Genomic DNA, 26,692 nt, shown 5'->3' with positions numbered 1-26,692 from the left:
TCTATCTAATTTAGTCTGAAACTTGTAGTAGCCTCTGCATCATAAGTGTATTTGATGTGCTTTATTGTATTTTAAATATTAAACAGCTGATTTGGGGATTGAGAGGAGACATACTAAATTAACCTGCTGGGGAGAAAGTGTCCCAAACCCTGTTTATTATTTAGACAGTGTCCTGCAAATATAACACGGAATGCTGCTAATCACAACTGTACTGCAAAAAATTTAAAACTAGCTCTCCATGCTTTGATACCATCACTGATCTCTATAAAAGTGCTTGCTGTATTGCTGCATCCTACCCATAACATAATATTTCACAAAGCCAATGCAAAGACCTATACCCAGACCACTATTTTGAAGATTATCAGTGTATTACATTTTTTTGTTCAGAAACCTTGACATGCCCTCCACACATAACACTAGAGAAACATTTAGCTGTGTTTTGAAATGTGTTTATGTAATAGAAACTGTTTGAGATTTTGTTTCTTTCTATCCAGTTTTATAAAAATGAGTGACTTTTTACATCCCAGAAAATGTTGGCGTAGTATTACATAAGCATTAATATAACTGGAATGTATTAATGACAAAATTAGTCCGCTATCAGGTGGAAGGAAAATGTATTCCTATGCTGTCATACGATAACATAAGCCTCAGACGACAAGCCATTAGGATTGGGTTTATTTTTCCCACAATATATTGTTCTGTGTTTTATGTTGCTTTACAATTTAGAGAAAGTAAGGTGACATGTAATCCTTAAAGCATATTGGTTTATTCTTGCTGTAGGTATACAACACTGTCATACAGAGCTCCAGAAATGATTAATCTTTATGGAGGGAAGCCAATCACCACGAAGGCTGATATTTGGGTAAGGATATTATATAATCTTTCAGTTGTATCAGTAAGAAGATAAGGCGTCGACAAGTAATTAGTTTGCACTCTACCGTGCCATGACTTTAACCAGGAAGATACCGTTGTGGTGACAACACCCCCCCATAATATGTAAAAAGACTTCCAATATAATCCCTGAGTAATGGCATAAGCATTAGAACGTTGAACAGAGTATGGTCTGACATCATCTTCCTGTTTGTTTAGCAAACAGGTATGAAAGAGTGATGCAAGAATTGTACATTTTCATCTTGCATCACATGAACCCCTGCTCACTGATGGAGTTGTTCCTGCTGCTCTGATGCATTGGTCTTGCAACCTCAAGGATTTCACTGTAATTGCAAATTCAAAATATTGACCTGTAAAATGAGCACTGTAAATATTAAATATCTAAAATGTATGCTTTTGACAATTCTAAAGAAAATACAGTACTCCTATTACCGCTGCTTTTTGCCTATGTGAATGTGTGTGTATACAGTTGTAGTCAAAAGTTTACATATGCAAATAGAAATGTTATAACTTGTAGACATTCCTCAAACAAATAATTATAGGAAAAATCTTTTGCAGCAAACGTTTTGATTTTGTGGATGAAGAAAAACGTTACAAGAAATAGATAGTCTTTATTTATTTCAGCAATTTTTTTGCTATATTCCTAAAATGCTAATTCAAAAGTATTCATACCCTGACAAGGAAAATGAAATTAATAGCTAGTTGAGGTAGCTTTAGCAATAACAACCTCTTTTAAACGATTAGGATGTTTGTCAGTGAGCTTTTGGCATGATTCTTCAGTGACTTTTTGACAATTCTTCAATGCAAAATTGTTCCAGTTCATTCAAATTCCATGGACTTCTCTTGTGCACATCCTTCTTCAACTCATACCAAAGATTCTCAATCGGATTTAGATCGGGACTTTGACTAGGCCATTCCAGAACCTTGATTTTATTCCTCTTTAACCATTCTGCAGTAGATTTTGATGTATACTTTGGATCGTTGTTGTGTTGGAACGTCCAGTTGCGCTTTAAACCAAGTTTTGTAGCGGAGGGTTTCAGATGATTGGCCAATATCTTTTGGTATGGTATTGAATCCATTTTACCATGTATTGGAACTAACTTTCCTGTGCCATTAGAGAAAAAACAGCCTCATAGAAGGATATTACCACCTTCATGCTTGATAGTACGTATGGTGTTCTTTTCTTTGTATGCCTCACCAGATTTTCTCCAAACGTAACGACTATCAGCAAACCTTTGACCAGAACTCTCATCCCTCATTCAAATGCTGTTTTGCAGACTTTAAGCAGTTTGTCCTTGTAACGTTTTCCTACGAGTGGCTTTTTCCTTGACCTTCAACCATTGAGACCTTCACCATGCAATACTCGACCTATGGTTGAAATGGAAACCCCAGTCCCACTTGCAGCCAATTCACTTTGAATATCTTTGGTAGTCAATCTTGGATTATTATTAACCTTCCTCACAATTCTTCTACTTGTTCTTGGTGAAATAACCTTCTTTCTTCCAGACTGAGGGAGCTATGTGACAGTACCATGAGTCTTGTACTTCTTGATAATAAAAACAGTAGTTGAAATGGGGGTACTCAGATGCTTGGAAATCTTGTATCGTTCTCCAGCTTTATGACAATAAATCATTTTCTGCCTAAGGTCTTCAGATAGCTCTCTACTTTTTCCCTTATTAACTTATTGGTAATGACAGCAATCATCCTATGCCTAACACTTTTATACTCTGTAAGAATGTTCACCTACAATCCAGCATTTTCTAGAATTCGGTTCTGCATTATCATATTGAAATTTCTAACACCTTGTAGACAATATTATCATAGCATCAAAGGGTATGAATACTTTTGAATTGCTGAAATAAATAATTGTAGACTTCTAGTTCTTGTAACCTTTTTTTTTTTCCTTATCCACAAAAGCAAAACTTTATACGAAATATGAAAGATTTGATACGAAAGATTTTTCCTAAAATCTGAAAATCTTTGAGAAATTTCTAGAAATTATAAATTTCCTTTTGGGGTATGTGAACTTTTGACTACAACTGTATATATTCAGTAATTAATTTATATGTTAAAGGGGTAAGAAAAGATTTTAAGACTTTTGTAACTACTTGTGTAGCTAAAACATGGTTTAGGTTGTGGGTTTCTAATTACTTTATGGACCTTGAAGAGAGACAAAAGCCACATAATAGCGATTTTGTCATGGCCCTGTGTTGTTTTTTTCAATTTGTTTATTTTTAAAATATATGTATTTAAGCCATTTAAGTGAAGTGTTTATAAAACAATCAAAAAGCATTTACAGTACATTGACTGTCATCCTTTTTATCTTGGTGGAATTCTTTTTTCAGAGAACCTCAAATATTAGCATTAGAAAGTTGTACGTGCTGTCTAGGAGTTGACTGATGATGTATATATTTTGGTCTGCAGGGCTTGAAAACGAGAAGGAAGTTATATTGAAAAACAATCTTACAAAAGGGTAGTGTGCTAAGTTGTGATTTCCGACTGAGATCTGTACAATATGTGTGTAACAGTCTTCAAAAAGGATCCCAGCACCAGTTGAAATTTGCCAGTTGTCCCTCTGATTTAAAGAATGGACCAAATATATTTTATGGTTAATTATCTAGGCTTCTGAGCATACAAATATGCACCAGATTGTACTAGGACAACAGCCTTTATGCTGTAAATGTGTTTGTTAACCAGAAACAAAACAAACAGTTTTCTATGTCTGTCTCTCAGGAAGAAAGCTATGATACACCAAGAAATAGGCCCATTTCCTGCCTCACTCATCTGTGAAAAAGCACAGATTCCCTGAGCGCATTTCCTTGTGGAGATTATTATAGCCAACGGCTCTAAAGTAGAGTTTTCTTGCTGTTTTATAATGTATTGACTGCCAGTAAAAATTGGAACTGAGGTGACAGAATGAAGAAAACAACCCTAGTTCAATCACATTTAAAATGATTTTGAGTCCTGTGTGCCGACCAAAGTGTAGTGTTGCAAAGTACTTTTACTGTTGTCGTCTTTGTGTCGGTAAACACCATGGAAAATGTAATTGTTGCAATGGTTAAAACTATTTAATATGGTTAAAATGACAAAAATACTTGCTTTTGGTTTAGCTGTTGACTATTTTTATTCTAGGTGTCAGATATTAAAAACAAAGGGACTGCATCCCTCAGAAATTTGATGTTCAGTGTTCTTTTTCTTAAAAGGGGAACTTTATCTGCTGCCTAGCCTGCCTTTTTAAATAATATATTCCCAGGTATTAGCAACATTGGCATTATCTTGTATAATTTCAAGTTTTCCTTTTCACCTTTCTTCTAGACGTGTTGGTAACATAGTTAAAGCTTTGTCTGCACTGAAATCCTTATGCATTCATGGATATGATGATTCCAAGCCAACTGCATTAGATTGAGCATTGTAAAAGTGCTCAATAGTGAAGAACCTGCCTCTTGCATACAGAACACTACAAACATGTTGTACTTTTACTAACAGGTAGAAGTGTTCTTGACTACTACAGTTTATGTTACATTTTGAAACTTCCCTTTTAATTCAGATTTGGTCAGGTAGTCTAGATTTTACTCTGCAATGATCTCCCCACCACTGATCTTGCAGAAGCTTTTCGATTGATGCTTTTCATTTTTCATCTTTTAAACATCAGCACTTTTGTTTTACAGGCCCTTGGGTGCCTGTTGTTCAAGCTTTGTTTCTTCTCCCTTCCTTTTGGAGAGAGTCAAGTTGCAATCTGTGATGGAACCTTTATTGTCCCTGACAATTCCAAATTCTCCCCTAAATTGCACTGCCTAATGCGTAAGTACAGCAGAGTATGACATTTTTCTGTCTGTTTGACTTTATAGGGATGAAGGAAAAGCAGTATTTAAAAAAAATTTAAACAATAATTTGTAAAAAAAAAATTAAATCTCAATTACTATATATTTCTGTAAATGTTTTATTAACAATTTGTGAGATGCTTTAAAATAAGAAAAGGTACATTTAGCAGGGTAGGTTGCACTTCCTGTTGAAATACATAAAGTTTTAAAAGCTTGAATTGAACATCAGTGCCCCAATGTGGGGAAACATAGGAATTACATTGGTTGTATAAAACTCCTTGCAGTGTTGAGAAGTGCCTCCATAAACAAACAGTTATTTTTTTTAATTTATTTATAAATTACTATATATGTAATGCAGGTTTTATTTATGAGGCCTCCTATATTACATGTTTAACATTAATTTAGAAATCTCATGACATGAAAAGATCACACTTTACTACAGTGGTACTCAACTCTAGCCCTCGAGATGTAATCCAGTCCTGGTTTTTACTCCAGCAGGTTCTAATATAGTTAATTGAGAGCTGCTGAGAGGCAATGAACTAATTTAGGACCAATTAACTAATTTAGGACCTTGTTGGAATAAAGACCAGGACTGGAATACCACTGCTTTACTATGTGTTATCACTATTGTGTATTTAATGTAAATGTTTCATTTCTCCTTTTCCCTCAGGTTATATGCTTGAGCCAGATGTAGATAACAGGCCTGATATCTACCAAGTCTCCTATTTTGCTTTTAAGATGGCTGGTAAAGACTGCCCAATGCCAAACATTTCTGTAAGATATTTTAATTATTTTACAACCTTTTACGATATACCAGTAACTGTTTATGTATTAGAAGTGTTGAGCAGAAGCCTGTCTTGCCCTGTAAGGGGAGCTTGTATAAATGTATCAACGAGATAATTGTAAAGGGATAATTGTCACCATGTGGTTAGACCCAAAAGCTGAGAAACTGCAGATTTCTTTAAAGGTTTTCTCATTTGCTGGTTTAACTTGTGACCCTAAAGCAAGTTCCCCACAAAAGCTGTGCAACCCACATCTATTTGAGGTTATTTGATAAATTAGTTTAGATACTTCTGTAGTTAAACCTTTATATGGTCAAATGCAGAACCAGAGTCATTTTGTCACTTGTTTGTTTTTTCCTTACAGAACTCTCCTATCCCCACAACACTTCCAGAGCCCATGACCAGCAGTGAAGCAGCTGCTAAGAAGAGCATGACGAAAGCTAGGTAATTTTGTTTCACATTGATGAAGCGCTTGTATGAATTGTTTTTCATTTAAAAATATAAGGATGATCATGGCTTTTCCTGTGAAGCAAAGCCTGCAATGAATAACTTGTTCTGTACATTTTGTTTCACTTATAAACAGCTTATTTAATTCTTTATTAGTCAAAAATCAAACTGTCTAGAACAAAAAAAGCTATCACTTTATTTATTTTGTCATGTCCCTTCACCTTCTGCTGCAGTTGTCAATTCTTACATTTTTTTCCCCAACTGGCAAAATAGGTGCCTTTTTAGAATCCCAGTTGTTCCTATCTTTGAACTCTGCTGGATCCATCTTCATATTATTACTAATGATACTAGCAGAGTGTACAAGTTGCTGCATCATGTGACAAACACATTTTAAAGGTACAAGGTTAGCTTTGAAAATGATGTATTTCTCCTTTCAGAATAACTGAATCCACAGGACCAACAGAAACTTCAATCGCACCGAGACAAAGACCAAAGGCTGCTTCCAACTCTGCAAACTCAAATGTACTACCGATCCAGAACTCTGTAACTCCTGTGAAAATGACTGTTCCTTCTGGAAATATAAGCAACGGACTGAAAGGTAGGTTTATATTTACTAAACAGTTTGTTTTCTGCTGTGAACACAGATGCATCAAATGAATGAATTTTAGATAATGGTGATTTGAACTCTTCACGTTGGCTTACAGTTGTGACCGGACCTGGAAATGGCCAGTCAACACCACAAGCTCAAGGGGCTATCCAGCCACCCAGAGTGCTGCAACAGCTTCAGCAAGGAGACCTCCGCCTTCAGCAACTGCAACAGTTACATCAGCAGCAACAGCAGCAGCGCCAACAGCAAATCCACCAGGCTTACTTGCAACAGGTGAAAAGCACAGTCAGATGCGAGATATCCAGTGTGAAACCGTAAGAATCGATTCAAAAAGTACAACCTAGTTTGACATGAGTTGTGTTGCAGTACAGACACCCCCCCCCAGATGGATGGCAAGTTAATCATAATAAGGCATTCAAATGATTACAAGTACCCAGTATGGCAGGAGAAAAGGACTAAGCAAAACATTTTGAAATAACTTCTTTCTGGGTACCAAGTCTAGTTATTATGAAGTATTTACCAAAATTTCAGTTCACCTTATCCTGTGTACAGATGTCATCACGTGCATAGAACACCACACCTAATTCAATGTTAAAACATAAAAACAAGAAAAACACACATAGCTGGTAGCGAATGTAAAATAGATCATCCTATCAACGTCACTCTTTCTTTACATTCGTATTAATGTGGCACTAGTTTCAGCAAAGAAAATACAGGACTTGTAGACCTTTACGCATTAAGGGACAGCGCCAATTTACACCCTGGGGGATAAATGTTTTTTTTTTTTTTTTTTTTTTTAATATATAAATCTGTTTCGTGCTAAAGCTATTCCTGAGTTTAGTCTTCATTTGTGTGATTTTATAATGTTAATGTCTCTTATTGTATAAGAGATGTCTTGCACAATAAGAGACGCCCTACCCATCATGTATTAATTTATAAATAATAGTCCTGTTATCTGAATTGTACTCCATTTAGGAGGGATACATTAATGTGATTTTACATGTATAGCTAACTTATTTTTTTCCACATGTCTCATAGTATCAACAAGCAGTTCAACAGTCCTTACAACTCCAGCAGCAACATATGCTTCAGCAACAGATGATGATGCAGCCCACGTATCAACAACAGGCTCAGTATGCAGCTATGGTAAGCAATCGCATGGAATATAAAATGTAATTTAGCGTAAAGACCAATACTGTTCTGAGACAGTCACATATGATGACAAATGACAGCAAACTGCACACATGTTTCTTGTAATGAATCAGGACTGTGGTCATATGTTTCAGTCTCATCTACTTATTTAATTGGATATGCATATGGCTAAGTAAGGCACCAAAAGAGATGATTTTCTTTTAATGTGATCATACTTACACCATCGATCTTTTAAATGTTAAGTTAATCTTGTATGTTTTAATGTGTAAGTAAATAAGGGAGCACAAGTGCCGTAAATCCTTTAACTTCAGTTGCTCCTGTTTATTCCATCATAATTTGTCTTGGCATGTTGTACAATAGTTACTGTATATAGTTACCTCATTTTGTGAGCCCTAATTATACACTAAAATAAAGCACTTTTTAATCTTTTTAATGTACACTGACGGCTTTAAAAGAACATCACCAATAACCACAAAACAAAAAATTGTTATGAGAGGTTAAGAACACTTCATCTGAAGAGTACATTTGTGAAGAACAGCTGTACAATGCAATTTAGGACTAAGTAAGTCTAAGTAGCGGTACAAATACTAGGTTTTGTGAAGAATAAAATTTCTAGATCAATAAATTTATCAATAAAGCATTTCAGTTTTTATATAATTTTCCACCAAAGTGCTACCCTCTGTTTAATACCAGATGCAATCTGTTCCATCCAAATGCCTTTGAGAATGAAATGGGGCTGAAAAGTCTTAACATATAAATAGGGCTTAAAGTTTTTGGTTTTAACCGATAATAACTGAAAAAACACCCTGAAGACCTTTTAATAAGATTGTTTGTTTATATTTGTTTTAACCGATTTAAACATGGGTTTTGGCAACATGTTTTCAATAATGTCAATCGCTCTCTACTCTCTTTCTAAATAAAGAAAACAGCTTTCGGAAGGCGGGCAGTGTGCAAAGACATTGCAACCGACCAATCCTCAATTATGTGCACTACGTAATATGCATCATTTGCGTCAATGCATCACTTGCTTAACAACGGGCTTAACGACCACGGACCCAAACAAACCAGCAACACGACGTCATGGTTTTATTCAGTGATGAACCAATAATGTTATTGTCAATGTAAAACTGCTGTACAGTTATGCTTCTAGTAATGCATATTATAGTCTGTCTTGTGTACAGCGACTGCCATTTTATTATTATTATTATTATTATTATTATTATTATTATTATTATTATTATTGTAGCAGCTACATAAATATCAAACCTTAATCAGAGTACCATAATGAATGTTTAATCCTCAGAAAAAAAAAAAAAAACTTCTTGTATGGTGAAATTAATTACTACAGTATGCTATAGTCATACGATGCGGTGGGCAGAAAACAAAACATGAACTGTAGTGTGATAGATACGCAGACAGTAATGGGCATAAAATAAAATCTGTTACTTCCAAAGGTGCACAATCAAACTTTTATCATGGGCCGCATATCCAGAAAACTAGTTTAACCTCATGTCTATAGCGGACCGCACATTACTAAAGAATAATCCGAGTTTAACCCTTAGCTGCAATATACATAGGCATATACAATTTCCCTTAGAATTACTGTTCGTTTTATTTCGTACTGCACGATACATATCAGAAACAAAAATATACAAAACAATTAAAAACAAAGCATTAATATCGCACTGTTACCATATACACACGCATTGCACAATAACACAAAGCTGAAGCAGTTTTTATTTTAGCCGATGAGTTGTTCAGTTGTAGCAGGCAGCAGTGTAGCAAAAGGTACAGGGCAGTGACATCACCTCCCTAGCAACAAGCCTCCTATGTTGGGAATGGATTCTTTCAATGCAGCGGGTTTGTGCATTTGAGAAAGGAGAGGAAGAATCATGAAATTAGTTGGATACAAGCTGATGAGAAGCAATTACCCTCTGCAGTACGGTGGTCTGCTTTTTCTGCAAAAAATTAGCAAAACAAAGTCAACAAAGTTTAAAAAAATATTTTTACGATATATTCATAAATGAAATGAAATTAATACACCGCAGTCAGACGATAAACGGGCCGCTGGTTGCGTGTCCCTGGTTACTTCTCACAATTCTCTGATTCAAAATGCATCTACATTGCCGGAATCTTAATGTGGACATCCTCACTTCAACACAGTAAGCTAACGTTTGTATATGTATTAGTGAAACATACATTCAATGTATTATAGAAACTGTAAATTGATGTGTGAGTGATGTTTATTTTCAATAACCGAAATAACCGATTTTGCCAAAAGTATTATATTGTATTGGTCTTGTATATGTAACAACAATTTTCTTTTATATTACCTCTGTAGCTCCTTGCTAAACTGTTTTGGTTTACTGTGTATTCAAACAAACCTTACACTTTTGTATCTTTTCACAGTTGCAGCAGTACCAACAAGCATTTGCACATCAGCAGCAACAGCAGCAAGCACAGCCTCTCACCTCTCCACAGGAGTTCCACACACCTTTAGGCACATTTGCTCCAGCAATGCCAACTCCTGTTGGGACAATAGTTGTTCCATCAGTCAATAACGCAAGGTAATCTAACACTTTTTGTATTGTGAGAGATCACTAATTGGTGAATCCTGGGTAAATTAATAATATGGTCACAATTTGAAAAGGGAATGCTCCCAGATCAACAGTATAACAATGATGCTCACCATTATTACTACCGGGTCCTATATCCAGTTAGAACAAAATAACTATCCGTATAGTAGTGCTCGAGTGTAACTTCATAAGGATTTTATCACCTTGCTTGCTCTGATTATAAAAATATATCTGAAGACCTCTAACTGTTTTTCCTCAGAGCTACCATGCTGGACCCTGAAGGTGTAGTGGGTGTCCCATTTCAAAATATCAGTAACCCACCAGACATGTCAGGCTGGAACCCCTTCAGAGAAGACAATTTCTCCAAGCTGAGTGAAGATGAGCTGCTGGACAGGGAGTTTGACCTCCTCCGAGCAAGCAAGTGTTTTTATTATTATTATTAATATTATTTCTATTTTATTGTTCATTTAATTTAAACACTCCCTCTGTATGGATCTGAATATGTTCTGGACTCAATTTCAGTTTATCCATAAACTTTCAATATTTAAACTGAGGGGGCGGGTTGGGGGGCTATCAGTGTATTTTTCATTTACTTTTGTTTTATAAAATCGAAAGTGGGTCACTATTCACTAAGTGATGAAAATCGATCTCATATCTTCTATACTAAGTACAGTATTAACTTTTAAGTGATGATTTTGTTGTCTCAATCAAGGTAACCAGATCTGTGACCCTACAGTAGTTTACTGTTTCAGTGCAAGTCACTGTACTGTGAAGTCCCGGTTGTCTGTTTATGTGGTTTCGGTACGGTTTGAAAAATACTTGTCTTACTGTATGACTAAACAATAGTCCTTTATAAATGAAACTATATAGGCCTAATACACAGTACATTTTAATGGGGACATCCCTGTAGATTAATCAGGACATGATTTTAAAACTGCTCCTGATTTTATAGAAGCATTTAGTTTGTTAATAACTATTATGTACGGGGTTAACGCAAGAAGATACGAAAATTTACAAACAAGAGGAGGCCATTCTGCCCGTCTATGCTCACCTGGTACCTAGTAGCTGATAGGTCAAGCTGTATCTTAAAGGATCCAAGTGATTCAGCAACAACAACATGACTTGGTAATCCATTCCATACCGTCACCACTCTCTTGTGTCCTTCCCTCTGTCCTTAGTCTATCTCCATTCCATACCTTCATCTCTCTCTTGTGCCCTTCCCTCTGTCCTTAGTCTATCTCCATTCCATTCCATACCTTCACCTCTCTTGTGCCCTTTCCTCTGTCCTTAGTCTCTCCACATCATTAGCAGCTGTGTCAGATCATTGAAATAATCCACAGTTTTGACTGCTGTTACTGTAGACATAAACTATTTATTTGGGTTTGTGTTGCTTCATATATTTCTCACTACCTGAAACTAAAACTTATCTAAAATAGTTGTTGTAAACACAGTAGAGAGTCAGTTATCCAAACTAATTGGGACCGATACTAGTTTACATAACCGATTTTGTATGAATAATCAAACAAGTATTAATAACAATTATTGTACCTTTAATAATGTATAGAATAAAGTTAAGATACACAAGTACCTTCTGATGATATATAACTAGTAAGCTATTCTATCTCATTAAGCATACAAAATTACAAAGCTTTACAAATCATTAAATTAGTGCAATTCAGTAAAACTTTAACACCTACAGCTGAGGTAATGAAATACTGTAATTAAACGTACCATATACCAAACTCTGAAAATCATTAAAGAATACAATTCAGTCCAACTCTGACAAATTATAGAACTTTTTAGGAATCATTAAAATTCAGTACAATGTTTCTATACTGTGATACTTGCTGTTAAGGCATTGTAATAACATGCAATTGAAATTAAGTTCTTAGCTGCTCAACAACATAGACCTTACTGAGGAAATAGAAGAAAAATCAAGAACAAGGTTACTGTGTTTTAATTTGCTTAACTGCAACAATTTATAGCACACAATGCTCCATCTAAGGTTTTGGTGGTCTAAATAATTCTGCAACTTTCATTTGCCTCAGACTGCTGGTCCTTTTTTTGGCAGCTAAATCTTGTAACCGTTTTAGCAGCAGAAGCTGTGTACGTAATACCACACAATTCATCACGTGAGTACAGGTGCGTTTGGTTGATTAGACAGTATGGTTGAGCAAAGATTGGAGAATTGACTCTCTACTGTAGTAGTAGTAATAATAATAATAATATTAAACATATTACCGACATTGTTCAGTTAGAAAGCTTGCTATTAGGTGGATTTGTTTGCTGTGATTTATTTGACCAAGCCACAGTATTCAGTTTAACTAATTTTTATTTATTTTGTTGGCACATTTCCTGCTTTTTGTAGTGTTTTTTTTATTTACATTTCAATTTTCATGGTTATAATTTTGCATTTTAAGTTAGCTTCTGCATAGTTAGCTTCTGCTTAGTGTAAGTTACTGTAGTGTTGCTGATGATATGTGTGTGTGTGAGCTACATCATGTGCTAGTGATCTAGATTTTGATGTATAACCACTAAGATCCACCACAGAGGGCATTACCGGACTGTTTGAATGGTAGTGGGGCCCAGAGGTCTAGGAAAAAACACTCAACACTACAGACTGCCGTTGAACTGTAGGAAGTATAACTGTATGCAAAACATAATGTGGTTTAGGGTTATCTTTCTGTAAAGTTACTTGATGCTGAAAGAGGTAGAAATCCAAATCCAGCTGTACAGTGTCTACGTGGAGGGAAGCGGGCCTTTAAAAGGATGGTGCTCAGTTCAAATATTTTCTGTTGAGTGTCTGTAAAAGCTCATTGATATAGCTGCTATAAAGGGCTCTGTAACAGTCAATCTGTATGTTTTGATCTGTATTGGAACCTGACAGTTTTTGGTACAATAGTATATAAGTAGATTGAATTATTTTGGATGTCATGATGCCATGCTTAGTTTAAGTTCCTGTCCTGTATTACAGTAGCCAATGATGAGGTCACCTGGTTAATATAACCCAACTTTCCATTTCCTAACAGAGAAACCTGACGAAAGGGCAGCATGTCTAGATGCCAGTGTAGAGACTCGCCAGTCTTCACAGAAGCCTCTCCTGGAGGACCTCTTTGGCTCTGTACCCTTTGTTTCCAATCCAGGCAAGTTTTAAGGAAACATTGAAGAAAAGCTTTGTTCCATGGAGTACAAACTGTATGACCTATATTGCTCTAGTATCCTAGGACTCTTTAGTAGACTTTTGAAATTCAAACCATGACACCTGTTGCTGGTGCAGAATGAGTTAGAGTACTCTGGTCTGGTTAGATGGTGATTTCTTTCAGGTTCCTATAGTAAACCATCTTAAGATGATATCTTCATGGTCTTAAAAAAAATAAAAATAAAAAGTGTTGTATAATAACCCTTGCATTATATTTCTAAAGAATTCAGAGCTGTGAAACCATGCCAACCCTTTCCTAATGTGAATTTCTATTTGCTATATAGGTTCCATATTTTGAGTTTTGAAAGACACACACATCACAGTAAACATATATTAGTATTTAAAAAAGGCTGCTATACCTGTGTTTTAAAGGAAGCTCTTAGCTTTGCCTGCATAGCTTGTGCTTCCTGGGGTTAAGTGAGGCTTTGTGACTCTGCAATTCAAGTTGCAAAGCATGTTGGTCATTAGAGAAGCAGTTGGTCACTGAGGCCTTTCCCCAGTCTTTATAGTATCCTGGTTTTACCTGAAACACACAGAGGGGGAATTACAAGCTGTACAGACTTCCTAAAACAATTAGCTATGAGCTTCCTTTGAAGTAGCACTGTACTGTTTATATATACTGTTTTCAAATTATTCAATTCAAAATACATTTGCCATGAAAGGCTGCTATCTTCAAAAGGTAGCTGAGACTTTTTTTGCTTTTTCTTTTTTTTCATTAGCAAGAAGGAATTTAAACTAAATATTGAAAAACTTTATTTTTGCTTTACGTTGTCAAAGTGGGGTTAGTTCCGAATACAATGTTAAGCAAGACATCAGATGCCCTCTGCTGGACAAAAAATGGCACTTTAATTGAAAGCTTTTAAATGCAGACAAAGAATGTTGCTGTATCAGCTGTGGTAGAAAATGGAAATGTGTGTCAAAATAAAATGGACAACGTCTTGACAAAAGGGCTTAGAACAGGCGTAAAGCTAAGCTATTGCCTCCTGAGAAAACATTGTACAGTATTGTAAATATTTCACTCCTGTTCAACTTACTAAATTCTGCTTTTAGCTATTTGTTTTTTCCACATTTTGTGTCTTTTGGTTTAATACATTATTATTTCATCTTGGTGGATTTTATCTTGCATGTTGTTCTGTTAAGAAAATAGCAAAAACATAAGCAAGGTAATAGTACTGTGTTTGTAGCACACGACTATCGTGTTCACAATTTATTTTTATTCAAGGGCACAGACATGTTGTTTACCTGTCCGTTAGTGCCAAAAGGTCTCTGTTGTATGAGTCTCCAAATATGTATCATAGTGAAAGTCTTATCAAAATCTAACAGCAAATTGTGACATCCAGAATATTTTCATGGGCAATAGTACACCATTTTTCCATATTGATATTGAGGCATTTAGCTTAAATACCCAGATATTCCAATACTAGCAATGTGTATTTATGATGCAAGGAATGCATAACCAAATGCCACCAAAACTACCATTAGTTGTCATTAGTTGTAAGTTGTACTGTATGTAGTTCTAGTTCTATGTTCCTAAAACTCCACACTGTTTTGCTGATGCCAAAGTAATAAGCTGAATAAGGTCAGAATCATTCCGCCTTTTAAGGTAAATTAGACAATGGCAATTTGGTGCGGTGCATGTGGGTTTTCTTGGAACTGTTGCCTTACTTCATAAAGTACCTACCCGCCCCCCGCCAAATAAGTGAGTCTAGACTAAAGGTTTAGATGATGGCACATCAGATCACCCCAACCTTCAATTAGAAACTGCATTACATGTCATTATGATTTTAGTCCAGTTAGCTTTCATTTACAAAGAATAATATATTTAGTAACTATTACATTAATAGAATTGTGTTTCTAAACCATTTCTATTCATTGAACTAGCCATGACTTCCATAAAGGCTTTGGTATTTATTCTTAATTACTGTAGCTACAAAGGTAAGTTTACTTTAAATCATTTCTAAAAGTTGGCCATTTAGATATTGGAACTTGATACCAAATTGGAACTTTCTGGTCCAAATGTATTCAGAATTTTCATTTAATTTTATCTTATGGCGAGTTCTGTCCTGAATTATGATACAAAGCATGGTAACGCAACCATTTTTGCAAGCATCTTGGGCTGGTGGTGTATTGGTGGACAGATTACAAAATTGCACTACAATTTATAAACTGATCCATAATGTGAAGATGATGAATCCATTTCATCATTTTAAACCAGTGAAGGGGATATCAAACAAACGGGCACATAGGGAAAACACAGTAAATGAAAATTGAAACTGGAACCTATTTTACTGTGAAATGTATCCTTTTAAGGCAAATAAAATGGAACTATTTCTACGACACATTGTGTGTAGTGTGGTTAAACTTTTATTTTTAGTTTAACTTTTTTGTCTCATTTTCAGCTTCCCTTTCATGGGTGTTGGGTCACTTTCTTCCATTTCTCTGCTGTACCAAACAGCTTTTCTATTCTTTGCATCTTTTGTGCAGAAACTAACATACATTTACAACAGCACAATGGTAGTAAAGAATATGTGTGTTTTATTTTTGAATGTTTCTTACATGAATAATGTCAAAGGTGACCTTGGTATAAAGAGTGCCAGACTAATGAACGTGGTTCAAATATACTTCAGTTGAAAATAAGTATGCACATGTATAAACTGTATACTTAGCTGAAAGTTTGTAAATGAATTTGTATTTTAATGTATAATTGACTGTATTTCTTTTTAAAATAAAATTGGTTCATCGTCATGAAAGTTTTATTTCATTTTATTAAAAAAAAAAAAAACTATTTCTAATGGATACTGCTTGGTTTCATGGGGATTTCCCTTTAAACAAATCTGACCACCATTGCATCATGAGTACAAGATGTTCATAATTTTTTTTTTTTTTTTTTTTAAAGCTGAAAGGATATATAGCTTCACATACAATCAGTAATATTGATGTTTACAGTTTGTTTTTGTGCTTCTGAGTTCTGTTGATGTACAGTATTGTTTTCTCGTGATGTTAAGAAAAAACTCTCAATGTGGGTTGATAACACTATGTAACACAATTTTTGTTCCTGGGTAGTAAGTGTTATTTCCTAATTGCTTATGCCTCAAAAGTATAGAAAATGGCTATTATTCCCCACAAACTTTGCTTTTGTGACCAGGACAGTGATATTTTGAAATTTACCTATTTCCAATGAGAAAATGGGCGAATTTGTGTCTTTTCGTTCACATAAAGTCAGAAAAAAACAACATATGAATCCAAATTAACATGTATTTATACTAAAGTAATACAAAAATGACTACAAAAGATTTAGAAGTGAGTAGTTTTTCGAGATTTACGATTATACTGTAAATCACTTTCACGAATCAGCCCCCAAATGTAGTCTCCCATCATGTTCTCGTTATACTGTCCTTGGTAGCGGCGTTCAAAGTCCAGTATATCCTGGTGGAAGAGCTCACCTTGCTCCTCCGAGTACGCTCCCATGTTCTCCTTGAATTTATCAAGATGAGCATCAAGGATATGGACTTTGAGGGACATCCTACAGCCCATTGTGCCGTAGTTCTTCACCAGAGTCTCAACCAGCTCCACATAGTTTTCGGCCTTGTGATTGCCCAGGAAGCCCCGAACCACTGCGACAAAGCTGTTCCAAGCCGCTTTCTCCTTACTAGTGAGCTTCTTGGGGAATTCATTGCACTCCAGGATCTTCTTTATCTGTGGTCCGACAAAGACACCGGCTTTGACCTTTGCCTTAGACAGCTTAGGGAAGAAGTCTTGAAGGTACTTGAAGGCTGCCGACTCCTTATCTAGAGCTCTGACAAATTGTTTCATAAGGCCCAATTTGATGTGCAGTGGTGGCATCAGCACCTTCCGGGGGTCCACCAGTGGCTCCCTCTTGACGTTGTTCCTCCCCACAGAGAACTCGGTCCGCTGTGGCCAGTCCCGCCTGTGGTAGTGCGCCTTGGTGTCCCTGCTGTCCCAAAGGCAAAGATAGCAGGGAAACTTGGTAAAACCGCCTTGGAGACCCATCAGGAATGCCACCATTGCAGCCTCTTGATGCCATCTCAGAAAAATGCAGATATGTATCCACTTAGGCAGCTGGAACTAAACTGAACTGGTGGGCTTAAGGCCCCTGTATTTATACTACTATTTATATTACTGGAAAGTTCTAGAAAGTTCTAGAAGTTACTCCAAGTTTACTCAGCACTGAATCTATCTGGAATGTTCTGGAAAATAGGTAAATTTCAAAATATCACTGCCCTGGTCACAAAAGCAAAGTTTGTGGAGAATAATAGCCATTTTCTATACTTTTGAGGCATAAGCAATTAGGAAATAACACTTACTACCCAGGAACAAAAAAAAAAAAAAAAATTGTTACACGGTGTAATTTTGTACCCGACTTTAACCCCTGGAAATGAAAAGGGGAGACAACGGCCAAACATTCAGTATTTTTCAAGTTAGATAGAAACCGGCTATCAAAAGAGAACACCTCAGTACTTGAAACAACTCCGAGCCAAACAACAACTTAATCTGAACTGTATCTAAATGTATGAGTGGAGAAAGAAGTTTATTATCTTTTCCTGTGTTTATATGCCAACAGTAATTACATGCCTCTATGAACACATAGTATTTACATTTACAGGGTAATTCATAAACAACACAAAAAAATAAACAACAAAACAACATTTGACAGAGTTCTTCAATGGGCTTAGCACATGGTACGAATGGCAACTGTGGTGTTTGGTGGTTGTCAGTGCACTTGTAGTACATCACTCTGTATATGCTATACACGGTATACACAGTACAACCCAGTTTCTCCTTTCTTTTCTCATAGTTTTACCACACCCCCTTTTAGAAATAAACCCCATATTCCACAGTTATGTCAGAATGTGTGTGTAAATATGGTTTTGATTAAATATCTTTAAAATGTTACATTACATTTTCTCTTACCCTAAAATAGTCCAGCAGCAGCTACAACACCTGGAGTTGATATTGTGCATTCAAACACGAGAGATTCTAGATACCAGTGTAATATGTAATTCTCCTAAATTATTTTGTTTAACGTATTTAAAGGAAAATCAAATCTATTTCTGCATGCAGCTGCTGTGCCCCAGCTTTTTGTAGCAGGGTATTAAGACAGTGGATTTATATTACTGATTGGAACAATAACTGGGACAATTGGCCACAACATATTTTAAAGGAAAAATGAAAACATTGAGTTTATGCATTTGCTTTAACTCATTCCAGACCCGGTTTTCTTCTTCTACCACAGAAATACATTACAGTCCAGCAGAACAATTACATGCTTGAATAAGATGCCTAAATTGAGTCGCTATTGATGCAAAAGAACACCTGCTGTGGAAACTTAACTCTCTGCTTTCTCTTGTTCTCGCTCGTCAAGCCAGACTGCGGGAGAATTAAGGCTTCTAATCCTCTGCCATAATGCAAAAATAAAAAAGTAATAGGTGATTAACAATTGAAAGGTGCTTAAAGTAATTTTAAAATGTGATTTTTATTTTTTATTGAACAGGAAATGAGTACCAACAAATCTTTAATTTCCTTTTGTCTTTTTAAAGACAAATCACAGATCAAAGAAATCACTTGCACTACTGAGCAGCTGCTGACCTGGCTGTCTTGATAGAAGCAGCACAGATTTTGGAGAAACGGGCCAGTAATCTGCCAAGCTGACATGTGGTGAATAGCTGTGCAGTGACAGTGGCAGTATGTTCGTCATTCAAAGAAAGCTGAAAGAGGCGCATCCCCCATGTAACTGCTGATAAATCAGCAGAAGGCATGTAATTACTAGCTACAAGGCATTCATCAGTTTTAATCAGATGTTTGAGAAAAGAACAACGGAAAGGAAAATGTCTTTGAAGGCTGGGGTCTTATATGATTATAGATGTTTTTAGAAACAATAGATTGTTTTATGAAAGAATGTGATTTTATGATTAATGTAGTAATCTGCTCAGGACATCACAAGCAGATGTTACTACACATTTTGTACTTCGCCTGCGTTTTAAGATTTGTTCATATTTGTGCATTTTTTTTTTTTATATATAAATGTATTTACTTAATCCTTTGTCAAGTTGCGGAAGGTCATGTACCCCGAAGTTACAGCTGTAGAGATGACCGCTTATAAAAAATCAGACTTTCATGGCCTTCTGACTTAGAAATGCAAGGTTGTATTTAACATTCCAATTTGAATATGTATATTGAATGTTGAGGATTTGAAGTAGGAGCATTTTTAAAAATGTGTTTTTATGGGATTGCAGAAGTCCACATATGGTCTAAAATAAAATAAATACAGGGTGTCTGGTTATGCTGAAGATGGGCAGCTCAAGTGTGCATTGAGGAAAGTCGTGAAGTGATTTCTCCCATAATAGCTACTGTATACCTAGAGGACTCCCAAGTGTACATGGAGACAACTCTGCACCATGTTAGAATAAAAAACTTGTATCAGATGTTGGTGGTCCAGTAGCTAAGGGGCTTGTTACCAGGAGGTTTCAGGTTCAATCCCAGCCACTGACTCACTGTGTGTGACCCTAAGCAAGTCACTTAACCTCCTTGTTCTCCATCCTTCTGATGAGACATAAAACCAAGGTCCTATTGTAAGTGACTCTGCAGCAACAGATGATGCATAGTTCACCCCCCCCCCCCCCCCCCCCCCCCAAGTCTCTGTAAGTCACTTCGGATAAAATCGGCTGGTAAATGACTAATTAATAATCACTCTGCATGTCCTTTTTATTTATTGCTTAAGTAGTATTAAATGTATGTATGTGACTATTGAGAGAGTTTAGCACGGTATTGATGCTGCATTTAAAAGCTGGAAAGATATGCTATATAAGACTTTGTCTTTGCTACAAAGACAATTCACCAAAATGGTTCTTTTTTGTAGAGGTATTTAGCTGAACAGGGTAGACTTCTCTGTTCTCTGAGGTTAAAAGTTCCTCAACAGTTATATCTGAAATGGCTTGCTTGGGAATTTGTTGTGTTAAATGTACAGGTAATAATATACATGTATGACTGAAGTCCCATGATACTTATTTAATTAAACATGCCTGGAAGTGCTGCATAGCCCTTAGCATCATTTACCAGTTTGCTGTTATTCATATTGAGCATGTAGCTGAAGAATTTATATTGTATTGTCTGAAATCATAATAAAATGGTGTGCAGTAAAAGGTGGCCAAGACAGCATCTTATAAAGACATAATTCATTCTGATTAGAGAACTACAACAAACAGCTTCCAACAACAAAACAGCTCATTGACCACCATTTGTTATTTAAATGGGGGTTGTAAAGTTCTAGAAATGTCATGTTGAACTGACATTCCTTTCTCTCTTGCCTATGTTTGACAGCACAAGATCAGAACGTACTGTAGCCTGAGAACCATATGAGTTTGGTGATTTTGCCTTCTGTTTTAATACTGCACAAACTGTTTGGATATTGCGAGTTTCTAACATGCCATCAAGGTTGGACCTCCAAAGCGAGCAGTCAGATAATCCAGATTTTACTAATGCAAAATCCATTTGGTATTACAGAACTTACAACAGCTAAGAAGCATCATCACATCATACAGAACACATCATTAATCATGCTTCTAGTCTTAAGATGTGACCTCTCATTTCCAGTTTATTGTTTGGCATAAACCTGCCTGCATTAAAACAATGTCCATCTGTATAGCTGTGATTATAGAATGATTTTTTCTTTTAATAAGCAGTACTCTGTGCTTTAATATTATTTCTGCTTTAATATAAATATGTTAGACATAGTGATGCACTATGTAAGAAAATACATTTTTATTACATACATGTTCCAGATCAAACATGTTAAACTTTCAGACATGTGAGTCAGGTTTGATTGTACAGAAACATATGATGGAAAATGGGTATATTATTATTATTATTATTATTATTATTATTATTATTATTATTATTACATTATGAAGTCTCAGATACATAAATCAACATTCATGTTTTGAGGTTTTAAAAATATATACAAAGTAGTGTTTAGTACTATATTTTGTGCATTTTGGTGATGAAGTAAACCGGTAATTAAATTACTTAACATACCATACAAGTAATTGATTTCTGATGAGTGCCAGTTTTTAAACATTTTCAAAACAATCTTTCATCTCCTTGTTGCAAAAACCAGGTACAGACAGCTTGTGAACATAACTGTTTTGTGCACATCGCATGTCTAGTCGCTGTTCAGGACCACTAAAGCTCAGCAGCAACCTGCCTTCTGAATTGTGTTTTTTCTTTTCTATCTCTATCTCTGTCTGTCTGTTGTTGTTAATACCAGAATGAAGAACTGCCTTTTTAGTGGTTCTTTGCAAGGACTGAAATTATGTTTGAAGAAAAAAAGATAGAACAAGAAATACTAGTTTGTGGTATTCTGTAGTTTTCATAACCTCCATAATTTGATAAAAAACGGAATTTGTTTATTCACATTTTATTATCATAACGGCAGATCGGAATGTTTCCGCTTCAGTCCTCAAATAGGGCTCTCTGGGAGTTATCAAGTCTTGGTAACTTGTATTAAGTGCATTTCTACAATTAAAAAGACAAATCACATTTTGTGCATAAAAACCAAACTTCAGAACAGAAAACTGAAAGTTGAAAAACTTAATCCTTAAAGTACATATCCTTTGCATATGTACTTTAGGACCAAATTGTTAAGTTATCAAGCATTGACATTTTAAAAACCAATAATATATACCAAATTGTTAACAGTTTATGGCTGTAGAGATACCAGTAAAGCTAAATATTGTAGTTTTTTTTTACATTATGAAACAAAAATAAATAGAAAAACAAAAAGAAGAAAACAATCAATTTAAGACAAGACCAGATTTATCAACATTGCATGCTGGTGTAAATTTGTCCTATACTGTATTATCTGTCTTTATATATATATTTGAAAGCAAGTTTTCAGTGCCCATTGAATACCAAATTAATGCACAAAGATTTATTTTCCCTGATATTTGTATTGTCTGGGTGGAACAACAGTATTTGACGGTTTCCTATTTTACTTGTAGGTTCCAGTGTGAAGAATCCTGAGCACTCAACTAAAGACTCAAGCACCTCAGTAAAAGCTGAAAGGCAGACACAGCACTCGAAAGAGCATAAAGGAGGAAAAAGAAGTTGCCCATCTGGGGAGCAGACACATAAAGGTGGGGAAGAGACAGACAGCGACTTCGAGTCAGACCCCCCTTCTCCAAAGAGCAGTGAGGAAGATGAGCAGGAGTATGAGGAAGCACTGAACAGTGAGCACGGCGAGTTTAATGAAGACAACGATACAGAGCCCGAGAACCTGGGACAGCGGCCCCTGCTGATGGACTCTGAGGAGGAGGTGGAGGAAGAGGAGAAGCACAGCTCCGACTCTGACTACGAGCAGAGGAAGGGAATGTTTCAGGTTGTGGGTCCAGTGGCAGAGAAGCTTGGAGACGAAGCAGAGTGTGTGATGAGTGGAGAGTCTGCAGCTACCCTCATCACTCCCCCAAACTCCCCCGGTGTGGGGGCAACTGCATCTTCACAGAGAGAGGTGGATGTGTTTGGGGCTGTACCTTTCTTCGGAACTAGCCAGCAAAGAAGTGCGACTGAAAATGTAGACATCTTTGCCCAGGCACCATTCAATTTGGTCACCCAAGATCAGGGCATGGATGAGTTTGATGTGTTCAGCAAAGCTCCATTCAGTAGAAATTTATCTAAAACTGGCAAACAAGGAGAGGATTCAATGGCCCAGACACCACCAGTTTCGCCGGACAGTGTGGATGTATTTGGCTGTACCCCTTTTCAGCCCACTGAAATCGGGCCAGTTTTTGGTAGCAAGGAGGACATTTTTGGACAGGTTCCCTTTGATGAAGTCTCTACCGCTCAGCAGCTGAAGATGAAACAGCGGAGTCTTCAAAAACTGTCTTCGAGACAGAGGCGCACAAAGCAGGAAAACGCAAGTGGCAATGGTAAACGGCACCACGGCACTCCTACCAGTGGGAGGAAGACCTCAAAATCGAACTTCCGCACCCCAGAGCGAGTCCGCAGGCACAAGAAAGTAGGCAGGAGGGATTCACAGAGCAGCAATGAGTTTCACAGCACATCGGACTCTAAGGAGAATATCAGTGTCACACTAAGCGACGGAAAAGACAAAGGGTCACCCATGCCTACAGAAGAGACAATATTGGATCCATTTGGTGCAAAGCCATTCCATCCACAAGAACTAGTAAGGCACCCCCAGCACCAAGGGCTGGGTGATAACAGAAGTGATCTCAACACAAACAGTGGGAGGCCTAGAACCAGTTCACTACACGGAGCATTTCATGGCGGAGATGGTCTTAAAACGGATGACTTCGGGGCTGTACCCTTCACAGAAATGGTAGTACACAGTGTGATGCAACAACCTCCACAGGTGGAGCTAGATCCCTTTGGAGCAGCACCTTTCCCCTCCAAACAGTGAATGTGTAGTCTTCCAGTGCAGCAAGTCCATGTCTGCATTTTGCAAAGCCTACTAATCCTTATTGAATGGATCCTATAGGACTGAAGCTTCGCAGTGTTGTAGTTCTTTGCAGCCAACTCCAATAACGTTGGTGGAGACAAGCAGCATTAAAGGTGGTTGAAAAATGCCATATTTTAATACATAACTGAGTTGTGAGTAAACCCTGTGGAATATAGATAATTAGGTTCTATATGCATTTTTAAGTGTGGAGCATAACCCCAGCTGACAAGCCTTTATGCTGCATCTTTTTGAAAGAGTGTTTGATTACCAGGGCTGCACTGTATGTATGAACTTGCATTTTAGATTTATAACTAGTTTCCTTTAGTTTAAAGGAAATGTATGCATTGTTTGACTGAAATCTTACTGTGATAGTGATTGGCTGCAAAGCTCTACTTGTGGGTAGATGCTTCTAACTTGATCTTTACCACACACAGCAAAGCCTTATGGGCAGAAAGCAGCCCTGATGCACAGTACCTCTGAGCCAATACACAAAGGCTGTTTTTTTTTTTTTTGTTTTTTTTAATACAAACTTTTCTGGCATGCCTTTTAAATTCTATTTCACGTCATTAACGAGATTCTTATTAAACTTCATAAACTTAGATTTTTTTAAATATATGTATTTTTTTAATGTCCACACATTTTTTAAAATATAAGAGGCATACAATTGCAGTGAGAACCAAAAAAGCTCACTTCCTTTTTTTTTTCCTTAACATCAGATAAAAGGGACAAAATTCTGTCGCCAATAACTTTTTATGAGAGTTTTTTGAGACGCTTGTATTTGAACGGAGTATTATTATTAATATCCCATCAGATTGGAAAATGTTTGTGTACTGAATACCCAATGGATTTTCATGATTTCTGCTGTGATCCAGTAGAACCACTTTTCAGTGGCTCTTAGTATTCCTGAACTAAACAATTTTGAAGGTGTCAAATTATTTAGGTGATTGTATCGAAGGATAAACATACTACCAACCACATCAAGATAACCAGAATAAGGTTTATAATAAATTAGAATTTAAATTATTGGTAACTGTTCAAAAAGGGAATCTAAATATTGAACAGTTGTACACACTTTTAGAATAAGAAATGTTGGTTTTAAATGAGATGTAGTCCCATTTATTATTATTATTTTTAAACTGCTAGTATGCAAAACAAGTCCACTTCTATCAGTTTTTCATACTTGAAGGTAGACCTAATAACATTGTTTTGCACCTTCATTAACTGAACTGGGGTTTGCATTAAAGGAAAATCTTAGTATTTAATCATTAAATGTACATTATTATTATTTGTATTGTTGTTATTAATATTATAAAATAATAAAGCATTTTTTTTTTTACCAATACAGCTTTGGCCAAAAGTTTTGCAACACCTAGAATGTTAGGATTGAGATATAAAATAGATAGATAGATAGATATAACATAATTTAGGTGTTTTATTTAACCATGTAATAAAATAAACTAGAAAATGATATTGCAAAAATCTACAAAGCGGTATGTAATATTTAATATTCAGTATGCTAACGTAACATTATTCAGCAGGTTTCATTCGGCTTTATGAAACAAAACGGGTTAATTCTGTAGGGTGATGCAAAACATTTGGCCATAGCTGTAGAACAACGTTGAATTCAATACTTTTAAGAGACAGAACTTTCCATCTTTTAAGTTACTATTTTAATATGTTTAATCATTCTCTTTGGTTGTATTTATCATGATGTTCTGCTGTCTAATGCAATAAAAACATTGGATTCAGGAGTCGTAATCAGAGTTTTTTTCCACTGATTCTGTTCTACAAACCAGATTACGTTTTGGTGTGATGACCCTGCGTTCTCGAGATCTGTGTAATATGTACAACTTTCAGACCCCAGTTAGCACTAATATTTGAGTACCTAAGGTTACCTTATGGGAGTTAGTACAAGCTTAGTGCTAATTGGGGTCTGTGAAACCGGACGAGTTGTACAAGATAATCTGATGAACCAGTAGATCAAAATACAGCATTATAAAGCTCATACTAGAATACTAATGTGTATTATCTCGAACACTAGTGAATGCAATTTCTTACTTGCATTACATTCTGAACTGTAAGCAAAAGATGATCTTGTAAAAATAGTCCAAATGTTTTATACTAATCAAATATGACCTATATCGGTATATTTCACCGGTGAATAAAGTATGGAAGGCAAAAAAAAAACTACATACAGAGGGTTTGTTTCTTTTCTACAAATCTTTGATTCATCTTAAACCACTGCCACATTTACATTGCAACAACTAGGTCACTGTTGTTACTACAGATGACACAGAACAATGCATCACACATTACTGCATGAATGTTCTGGAGGGCGAAAACCTGAGTGAAAATACATAGCAAACTCATTTTGTTTACATATATACAGTATGTGTTAAAGGGATTGGGATACCAACTTGTATTTCTGTTTGGATTGCCTTACACTTTCCAGAATCATTGCCGTCTCAAATTATCACAGGGTTTAGCCATTTTGCAGAAACCTTTTAAATTACACTGCTGTATACAAAATGTGATGATTCAAAATAAATACATCTTTATTACATTCTAAGACATGCGTTACAAAAATGTCACACAGTTGTTCCAGTACAGTGTTCCACATACATTCAAATAAAAGTTCAGTGATTAATTACACAATTGTAAACAAGGAAAAGCAACAAAAAAAAAAAAATGTAGAGTTCATGTCAAAAAAGCTGAGCCAGTTTTTTGTTTTTAATAAGTATAACAA

At 36.0% G+C, this 26,692-nt stretch overlaps 1 protein-coding gene across 4 annotated transcripts in view; it reads left to right on the top strand.

The window, feature by feature from the left end:
* Window positions 1-25,704, top strand: part of LOC117403562 (BMP-2-inducible protein kinase-like) — a 66,355-nt gene extending 40,651 nt beyond the window's left edge. For 2 of the 4 annotated variants that reach the window (XM_058989673.1, XM_058989668.1), the window contains 11 exons: window positions 781-862; window positions 4,560-4,692; window positions 5,383-5,486; window positions 5,859-5,938; window positions 6,379-6,539; window positions 6,646-6,821; window positions 7,587-7,694; window positions 10,110-10,267; window positions 10,536-10,693; window positions 13,306-13,419; window positions 22,493-25,704. In XM_058989673.1, coding sequence (XP_058845656.1) covers window positions 781-862; window positions 4,560-4,692; window positions 5,383-5,486; window positions 5,859-5,938; window positions 6,379-6,539; window positions 6,646-6,821; window positions 7,587-7,694; window positions 10,110-10,267; window positions 10,536-10,693; window positions 13,306-13,419; window positions 22,493-23,907 — 2,689 coding nt within the window. In that variant the 3' untranslated portion in view covers window positions 23,908-25,704. Of the gene's footprint in view, window positions 1-780; window positions 863-4,559; window positions 4,693-5,382; window positions 5,487-5,858; window positions 5,939-6,378; window positions 6,540-6,645; window positions 6,822-7,586; window positions 7,695-10,109; window positions 10,268-10,535; window positions 10,694-13,305; window positions 15,813-22,492 lie in introns of those variants that run through there. The other 2 variants (XR_009307534.1, XM_058989676.1) reach the window with 2 other exon arrangements.
* Window positions 25,705-26,692: the final 988 nt, after the last annotated feature.

This window comes from Acipenser ruthenus, chromosome 2, assembly GCF_902713425.1.
Source record: "Acipenser ruthenus chromosome 2, fAciRut3.2 maternal haplotype, whole genome shotgun sequence".
Taxonomy (NCBI): Eukaryota; Metazoa; Chordata; class Actinopteri; order Acipenseriformes; family Acipenseridae; genus Acipenser; species Acipenser ruthenus.
Note: the sequence above shows the minus strand (reverse complement) of the source record. Positions and strands in the feature narration are given on the sequence as shown.